This window comes from Oryza glaberrima, chromosome 8 (genome assembly GCF_000147395.1).
Source record: "Oryza glaberrima chromosome 8, OglaRS2, whole genome shotgun sequence".
Taxonomy (NCBI): domain Eukaryota; kingdom Viridiplantae; phylum Streptophyta; class Magnoliopsida; order Poales; family Poaceae; genus Oryza; species Oryza glaberrima.
The window spans coordinates 20,517,195-20,526,454 of record NC_068333.1 but is presented as its reverse complement, the minus strand read 5'-3'; the positions used below and the strand labels follow the sequence as shown (position 1 = coordinate 20,526,454).

The 9,260-nt window shown below is 40.4% G+C and overlaps 1 protein-coding gene across 1 annotated transcript; it reads right to left on the bottom strand.

Annotated features, from left to right (window-relative positions):
* Positions 1-245: 245 nt before the first annotated feature.
* Positions 246-8,443, bottom strand: LOC127782192 (glycoprotein 3-alpha-L-fucosyltransferase A-like). Its single transcript, XM_052309266.1, has 7 exons — positions 7,968-8,443; positions 5,981-6,141; positions 5,221-5,462; positions 4,246-4,350; positions 3,628-3,784; positions 2,443-2,670; positions 246-999 (listed from the first exon to the last, which is right to left on the bottom strand). The coding sequence occupies exons 1-7, from the start codon at positions 8,358-8,360 to the stop codon at positions 744-746; spliced, it is 1,542 nt and encodes a 513-aa protein (XP_052165226.1). The 5' UTR covers positions 8,361-8,443; the 3' UTR covers positions 246-743.
* Between the last annotated feature and the right edge of the window lie 817 nt (positions 8,444-9,260).

Sequence of the window (9,260 nt, the reverse complement as noted above, 5' to 3'; positions counted from 1 at the left end):
GCAGGGTTGGCTGGCAAAGCCGCAAAGGCAAAAGCTTAGTTAGGCCTGAGGCATCATGTCCAGATCAGAAGGGTTAAGGTGAGAGTTGTTTGGTTAGTTCGAATGTTTAAACATTGGTCAAAATGTCAGGCACCACAAACATTAGCGAGGTTTGATATGAACCAAACATTAGCGAGGTTTGATATGAACCTGAACCTACATTAATGCAAATCCCAGCAAATGTCATTACAAAGGTGGTACTTCAGTTGTTCTGCAAACGTTTTTTGATGTTTCTCCGTGACTACAGTTATAACATAGTACATTACATGATATCACAGCAATATCGTTCATTGTCCCAAGTCAATCCCTTGTTGACTGTTACCCAAAAAAGTGAGAAAAACAAAACATCTGGCCTGTCGATGAAAATTTACAATCGATGTATCTCAATGCCTAACAAGGATGTGCTTTTGATTGTAGATAGATCTGTGCGAGCATGAATTGGTTGCTACTCCCTCCTTTTCACAATGTAAGTCATTCTAGCATTTCCCACATTCATATTGATGTTGATGAATCTAGACATATATATCTATCTAGATTCATTAAATCAATATGAATGTGAGAAATGCAAGAATGACTTACATTATGAAACGGAGGAAGTACTACATAAGACATACTGGCAGACTAGCTTACCGTACAGCAGAAACTACACATTGTATATTTTCAACTAGAGAAAGGCGCAAGAAAAGAAAATGTCTAGAGCATAGTTATACAAAAATCACTTCAAGCTTTGCACATGGATGATCTTTAATGTATTTGTCAAGATCTGCGTCATCTCTAAATCTGAACTGGTATAATGCCTGTCGTTGTGTAAGGCCGATTGGATAAATTTTGTATACCTTCAACTCGTCCCCACCTCTAATACTTGGTGGTCTTTCATCCTTCCACACAGGAACATGATTGAGCGATCTAAATTTAGCAAGCACAGCAGACTCCAAAGCACCCATAGTTAATTGGTCCGACCTGCATTGCATAGGAAAGGCACAAGTTTTAAAAAGACTAGTAGGAAAACAAGCAGGTAAAATATCAAAGTTAGAAACAATTGTATATTTAAGCTATTCAATTTGCAAGCAGCATTAGTTGCAGTAAAGACACCAAGTTTATAATGTAACAAAGCTAGAAGTTATTTTATATATGTTTTTAAAAAGAGCAAATTGCACAATAGGGCAATAGGCTAGGTATTATTACCGAAGTTTCACTTTGGACCAGGACAATGAAACTTTGGACCAAAGTTTTTTTTTTTCCATTTGTTGCACACTGGGCTACCCATCTTACCGGCTGGCCTGGCATTGCCTGCATCTCACCATCACGGCATCCATGAACCCTCTGTTGTTGCTGCTGCTGCAAGGCATGAAGAGTGCATGCGCATGCAGAGTAAGATGAGTTGCTCCAAGGGGGCAGCCATTGGAGTGGTGAGGGCATGAGGTAGATGGAGGTCGGAAGCGGGTGTGAGGAAGTCGACATTAACAGAGCCTGAGCTTGGGACAACACAAATAGAGTTCAAGTGCAGGGACGGCAATGGTGGAGCCAGCGAAGCTCGAGCTCGAGGGATGCCAAGGCAAAGGCAGCCATTGCTGAAACTGAAATCAAGTTTGCGGCAGCCAGGCGGAGGTGGAAAGCGAGCTTGGGCGCTGTCAAGGCAGAACTCCTTCTGTGCCAACTACGGGTAAGCCCATTTAGAAGGAATAGCTCATGGAAGGGTGGGGACAGTGGTCATCCCAACTGCAGCTGCCTTGATCTGGAGAGGAGTTAGAGCAGGGGAACCACGGGAGGGATGTGGAAATTGGATACGCAATGGCAGTACAAGCACAAGCTCACGATTGCTTCTTCTGTAGCACCAGAAGCCAACTAACCAGGCATCCTCTCTAGAGTTGGAGAGATGGGATGGTCTAACCTGCAACAAAGGTAATATTTCCTAGCCCTATGTGAAAACATTGTTTATGCCCTGGTCCAAAGTGAAACTTTGTTCATAATACATGGCCCAATGTGCAATTCCCTCTTTAAAAAATGATCAGGAGCACTGTGATTCACAAGACAACTAAACCAGTAGCACCATATTCATAGGTGCCATCGTAAAAAACAGAAGGTTGGAAAATATCATTGCATGTGCAAGATCATTCTCACATGCAATTATATTTCTGTCTTTGTGGTGGAATTTACCTATTTTTTTCAAACTAGCACTTAAGTCCTTATAATATAAAAATATAACAGTAGTCAGGTACAAATGCACCATCTGACTATCTGAGATAATAAGGACATTAGAGTTGAGATTACATAATATAGGATGAGCATCTGCCCTTGTAACATTTTTTTTTAGAAAAAAGCCCTTGATATTTTGCTCTTTATCATGACAGCTGCAGATAACAAATCTAACACAGGTAAATATAACAGTAATTAATTCCATACCTCAGAAAAATGCTCTCTGTCTTGAACCGCCCTCTTTCTCTGACAAACAAGTGGTATACCTTTCCTCTTTTGCTTGAACAACTACATGGGCGATTCATAAATTTTGGTGTCCTTTCCTCTTTCTCATGAATCTTTGTCGCGACATGTATGCAAAGACGACATGATGAATGAACCGCTGCCATGTCAATAAGGGCCTTGAAAGAATCAGATGGGCCATCATACTTCCATCTACAAATTCAAAACATAGAATGAGATATGCACAGCACAGAAAATGGTGACCTAATAATGGCTGATAAAGGATCTTTGACAAACTGTACAGTAATTTTATCAGCAGAATCATCTACACGTGAATGGAACCCCTGAACTACTCAAGGATACCTTCAAGCAAATCAAAGGTAATGAGGACGCCAACTTACTCTAAGCCTAAACTGCATCAGTTTTTTTATAATTATGTCTTGAATAATGGTTCCAACAAATAGATTTACAAGATATGGGATAGTGAAACAAAAAAGACAAAAAGAAAATACACCCAGTAGAGTCTCATGGCAGTACTATAATTTGGCTATTTCTTCATTCTAAGATAAATAAGAATAATCTATCTAAAGCAGCAATAGCAAGTTAAAATCTATGTTAGACAGCCAGTTATACTAAAGACTAATTCCAGTAGCTTCTGATGGTGGTTTCATGCTTTTCCAGAGTGCCAGAGTCACATGATTGGTACCAACAAGTTTACAATAGAGTATCGCTGCAATAGCATTTTAAGATCGAGAAATGGATTTCCAGAAAAAATCTTTAATTGTAGAGTAATTTTGTTCCTCAACAAGTTACATATTTGATAATGCTTGTTTGCAAGATCTTGGTAAATGAAAAAATGAGTGGGTGAAAGCAACATCATAGCAAGTTAATAATGTATAATACAGCATTACATCTTATTCCTTAAAAGAACTATGCCAAAAATTGATAAGCATGACTCCATATATTTCCAATGCTGAACTGGTGATTGCTTTTTAATGCAAATTCAGTGTACATGCAGACATACACCATGATTATGCTTGAATTTGCGGAGATCATTAGATGTTCCAAAAATATGATTGGTGTACACGTGATGCTCCAACAATACCATTAGTGAATGAGAAACAAATCTATCTCAGGCATGAAGTCAACAGGGAAAGCAGGAGCATTTACCTCAAAGATTGATTAAAGGCTTCCCGATTTGATGCAATATGTTTCATTGTCTTGGCAATTGAAGGAACATCATCAAGCTCTTTAATGTGTAATATTGCGCCTTCTCCAGGAGAGAACTCTTGAATGTTTGGAGCACCAATCACAACTGGAATAGCTCCTGTAGCACAGCGCAGATGAAATTTTCAATCACTTCCATTCCAGTTAGAAATCTAAATTTCACAGAGTTCAAATTTAATCAATTGCTGGAATTGGAATTAAATAAAATTCATGGTGAACAGAAATAAAATGTTAATCAGTAGATATGGGAAATATGTACATCACAAATATGACAATTTGGTTTATGATTTGGAAGATCCTAATCGATCTGTTTCACAATATTTGTTCACTTGCTTCATGAAAGTACTTTCATAATATATTTCAATTGGTGAGAGTCACGATAATATGATTTTCCATGTCTGTGCAATATTCCAACCCAGAGAGATGACTAACAAATGGGCATAAAGCTTATACTAACTCTGGATCCAATGTTGGATGAGAATTTACCAATGCAAATTGTGTGGATGGGTGGGTGTGGGCTGGGGGTTTGGGTCAGGAATGCTTAATAGCTTATCCAATTACCTGTTACCAGCGATTGAAAAAACTTTTCTGTAACATAATCTTCCTCGTTGGAATTCTCAAAGGCCAAGCTAAATTTGTAGCGCTTCAAAGTTTCCACTTTATCAACTGCACCAGGCAACATATAAAGTTCGCATAACATTTCTTTCCTCAAAACATATGCAGTACAACAATAGAAATACAAACTAGTCCAATCATAAAAGCATCATTTATGTAGGCAAAGCATTTATCATATTTTAACAACACAATATGATATAAGAAAAGGAAAAAATGTTGCCCTGGACAGTGCATCAATGTCCAAAACAAATTATATTTGCAGCCAGAAGGACCAAGGAAGAATAACTTAATGCAGAGATAGATAAAATCTTAATTAACAAAGTTGAACATAACGATAGCTCTTTGGTTTTTAATCTTTTATAGGTTGAAACATCATTTGCTGCTGCTCTAATAATAATACTATGTGCTACTCTATATACCAACTTCTGGCAGCAACATCATTTCCCAGCAATAGTTATTAAGATTTAAAAAAAGGTTATGTGCAAATATTGATGTTGAAATTATTGTGATCATATAAATAAAATGTGGAGGTCATCAGTGTGCTTAATACAAAAGTAGATTCTAAATCATCAAACACGGTATCCTTAAAGGCTTCATAAAATCAAAAAGAAAAGAAAATTTGTCATGTGATTTTCGTATACCCAGTTAGGAATTATCTCAGTTAAACAGAAGGGAGATGGACCTGACAATTAGCATATTGACATAGCAGCAAGAATTGGCAGTTGTGATAGTTTTATATGGTATTCAATATTTTTGATTGCTTGGAACAATTAAAACCATGCCACGTGGAACACTTTGCTGTGGCTGGCCACTCATTACACTCTTGGAAGCATAAGGCAACATATCTCATTAACTATATACAAGTAAATTTCACAAAAGTTAATAAAGTATGTCACTCGAAATATGGAAGAGAAAGTGTACCTTTGCCATCATGATTACGATGGCAACTACCATATGAATCAATTTTGACATCTAAGCTCTCAAGCATCTCAAGGGCTTGCAAACGAAAATTACGTGCACCACAGTTTGAAATAAATGCTGCAGCTAGGGCTTCTTCAGTTTTTGGAGGCACAGGTGCCATTATATCATATTCAGCCCATGAAAAGTAGCCAACAGGTACATCTGAGGAAAGGCTTGTTGTCATCACAATTTTGTAACCTCTCCTGTGAGAGAGCATCAGGATTGCTCAGTCCATTAGAATTATGCTTCTAAAAATAATAAATCACACTGAGGATTAAAATGAATAGTTCCGTAGCTGGGGATACATGATGGTAATAGGTTCACAAGAACAATAGCATATTCAATACAATACTGGTTAATTACTATTTTACTATTTTATTTTAAGTGAGAATGTTTGAGCATCAGCACGAAGCCAATATAGTAGCCAAATAGCGCTCTTTACTTTCTTAATATTACAAATAAAAGTATTAACCTACAACCATGTGTGACTATTAACCATGTGTGACTTCTCAACATGGATAACAGAGTAGGGATCTTAGAGCCAGTACGAAAATTGCTTACATTATGAAAACATCTAACAGTTCTGAGTTTATGTACCAAAGTGAAGTCACACATGGTTACAAACTACCAAAGTGTACGTGGAACACAACAAATAAGGTTAAAATATCATTTAAATAGGCAGAGAAATCACCCAACCAGAATTAACTTGGTTCTTACCCACCCTCGAGCCACAGCAATGTTGTTCTCTGAATAATACTGAGATGACTCCATCGATCTGAGGATACTCTCTACAGTAGGATCTGGGGCAATTCCAAAAGTAGCATCAGGCGTCTTAGTAGCTGAAAACCCAAATTCACATCCTACAGAACATTTATTCCAATCCTGAGAGGGGAAAGAATGCATAAGCACGATACATGGAGAATAAGTAAAGCACTAAATGAATGACAAGTGATGGCACCAATGGTACAAACAACAATCATCATTATCTGCAATCATCACATCACAAATGGCAGTATGGCACCAACACAAGCGTATAGCACCAGGTATAAGCTTACATTAAGGTATGCAGTTGAGCATAAAGCTTGAGGGCAAGATCTTCGAATTCTCTGTTGCTAAATCTAATTTTCACAATATTTTATTTTTACACCATTTAGAAAGTGTTTGTGGAATGTTGAGTAACACACTAGAACTGCCCCCTCCTTCCTCCTGACATAATCAAACCAACATGATATCATGTGCATTCTGATCTACTATTTGAAAAAAAAAATACTGGTTCCAAACATTCACTACCACATCCCTTCATTCCCATGGAAATGATGCCCACGTAAGTTTGCTAAACCATGGTATTCTAATTTCCAGCATTTATAATCCCAATTTAATAATCATTGAGTGGTAATAATGTCAGGATATCATGACCAACCCAACAGTCCATAACCTCCAATTCGTGTCATGGTTTATGTTTAATATAAGAGGTTATTTGTTCTTTTTCACTTTGGATGATTTTGTTTGTAACAGATACAAATATGCAATTTCTTTTATAACTCGTATAATGGTATGAAGGCTAGAAGACTGTGGAGTCTATAAGCACAAAGTCAAGATTTTTCATAATCTACTAGTTACAGATGTATGTTAAGGAAGCCCCATATGTAACCTGGTGGAGAGGCCAGTGACGAACGTGTCACCAAATTTTAGGGGGTGCTAATAAACAAAACTGACAGAAAACTATCTAATAAAATAAATGACATATATGTTTTCTTATATCATCTTACTGTCATTGTTGTGGTGCAACAAATGTGTTCCATATTATACTATTGACAATAGAACTAATGGGCTTGACTCATGGACTCAGCTAATTCCCTTGGTTGCTCAAAAAAATAACAAAGCAGCCTCGCTGGCCCAAACAGCCGAAGCCCCCAAACTACAGAAGTATGTGCTTGCTAATGTGTGGGACTGGATGTGTACGTCTGGTGTGCAAAGGCTCTTGTACCAGTGGAAAGGGTGTTCTGTACTTCTGTTAGTGCCCCCAAGTAGGTCGAAATGTTGTGTAAAATCTGCAACTAAGCATGCAAGTGAGAAATTTGCAATTCCAAAATGGCAAGTATGGCGTAGATGCATAATCTGGACCTTTACATGCACGAGCTAGAGTTATATAAGTAAGTTTTGCTAGCGACATACAGATAACAGAACATCGACTAGAATTAATGAGCTTTAACTCGTTGATTTGGCTACTTGGCTTTTGTTGCTAGAACAAATAACAGAACATGCACATGCAAACATGAAATCCCACGTAAGCCTCACCAGCCCAAAGCCCCAAACAACCCAAGCCCCCAAACTATAGAAGGATGCACTAGCTAACAAGTGTGTGTGTGCAAGAGCCCCCGTTGAGTCTTCCGCTGAGAGAGACTCTTGCACCATGGAAGGGATGTTTTGTTAGTGCTCTATCTTAGTTCAAATTGAGCATGCAAGGGAAAAAATTGCAATTCTAAAATGGCAAATACGACGTCAGATGCATAATCCGGACCTTTTGCACGAGCAATCCGTGTGCTAGAGTTATCTAAGTAATGTTATCCAACTAAGCAGAAGACCTGTTGAGCTGAGCAGTCCAAAAGTAGCTCTCCTAACTCAAATGCAAGAGCACAAGGAGGCGGATCTCCGAACTGAAATGGAAGAGCGCGAGGAGGGGCGGATCGGGAGAACAGGTACGAGACCTTAGCGGCGCCCCCGACGAGGACGGGATCCTTGTCGAAGTCGCGGTCGTGCGGCACGCCGTCCTCCCTCTCAAGCCGCTCCTCGCACAACCGGATGTCGCCGTCGTCCTCCTCCACCACCTCACCTCCGCCCGGGGGCGCGTCGTCCGCGTCCGCGCCGGGGACCACGACCGCGGCCTTCCCGTCGCGGGCGGGGGCGGAGGAGCGGGCGTAGAAGGAGGTGGTCCAGCTCTCGACCGCGGCGGCGTTCTTCGCCATGTCGAGGCGGCCGAGGAACGCGATCTCGGCGAGGAAGGCCGCGCCGACGAGGAGCGGCAGCAGCCACCCGCACCGCCGCCGCCGGCCTGCCTGGGACTGGGCCTGGGCCTGCGACTGCGAGTGGGACCCCTTCATCGGCACGCGCAGCTCCGCCTCCTCTCGCCGGTGGCGGAGGCGATGGGTGGGGTGGTGGGTGAGGGGCGGAGTCGTTAGACGACCTGGTCGTGGGAGTTGGCAAGGCGACCTCGTCTCGATCTTCTTTTCTAATCGTGTGGGCCCACGATGTCAGTGAGAGAGCATGGCAGAGATCCCATTTTGCTTGGGCCCATTTAACCATTCTATTTTCCTGGGCCTTTTTCTGCAGGCCTCGTGGTCTGTCCAGGAACCGGAGTCAAACGGCCCATCCTTTAGTGGGCTAACAGCTTAATTATTTGGGAAAAGTGTACTTTTACTCCCTCAACTATCGCCCGAGTATGATTTATGTCCTCCAACCACAAAACTGGGTATATCGACACTTCCATCTATTAAAACCGGTGCAAACAATGCCCCTCGGTGGTTTTTGGATGACGTGACGCCTATATGGCGGTTTTAATCGAGTCTTTATCCTACGTGGCGTTTATATGGTATTAGAATAAAAATAAAAAGAATAAAAAGAATAAATGGGACCGATATGTCATTCAGATAAATAATGTATTGTAGAACCACTGACATACCGGGTTTTGTGGTTGAAGAACGTGAATCATACTCGGGAGATAGTTGATGGAGTCAAAGTATACTTTTTCCTAATTACTTCCCTATATTTGCATGGGCTGATCAATGTGTCCCGTCTGGGCCGTCTAATTGGGCTAGAGCTGGTATACTCCGTGGTCCTTGGCATTGGCCGATTCTGACCGAGTTAGCTACGAATGAAGTTTATGCATGTCAGCGAGAGTTTAAATTCAGATCACTATTTTTTTAGATAATATTCAGATCACTATTTGGATTAGGGAATAGTTAATTGAAAAGTTATAGCTAATCTGGTACAGCCAGTAGCTC

Bases quoted from the DNA above. Each gene is read 5' to 3' on its own strand.
- LOC127782192 (XM_052309266.1), bottom strand. From the start codon at position 8,360: ATGAAGGGGTCCCACTCGCAGTCGCAGGCCCAGGCCCAGTCCCAGGCA. The intron at 5,463-5,980 runs GTGGGTAAGAAC...GCTCTCTCACAG, and splicing joins AACATTGCTGTGGCTCGAGG to GAGAGGTTACAAAATTGTGA. The intron at 4,351-5,220 runs GTACACTTTCTC...TGCCTGGTGCAG, and splicing joins TCGTAATCATGATGGCAAAG to TTGATAAAGTGGAAACTTTG.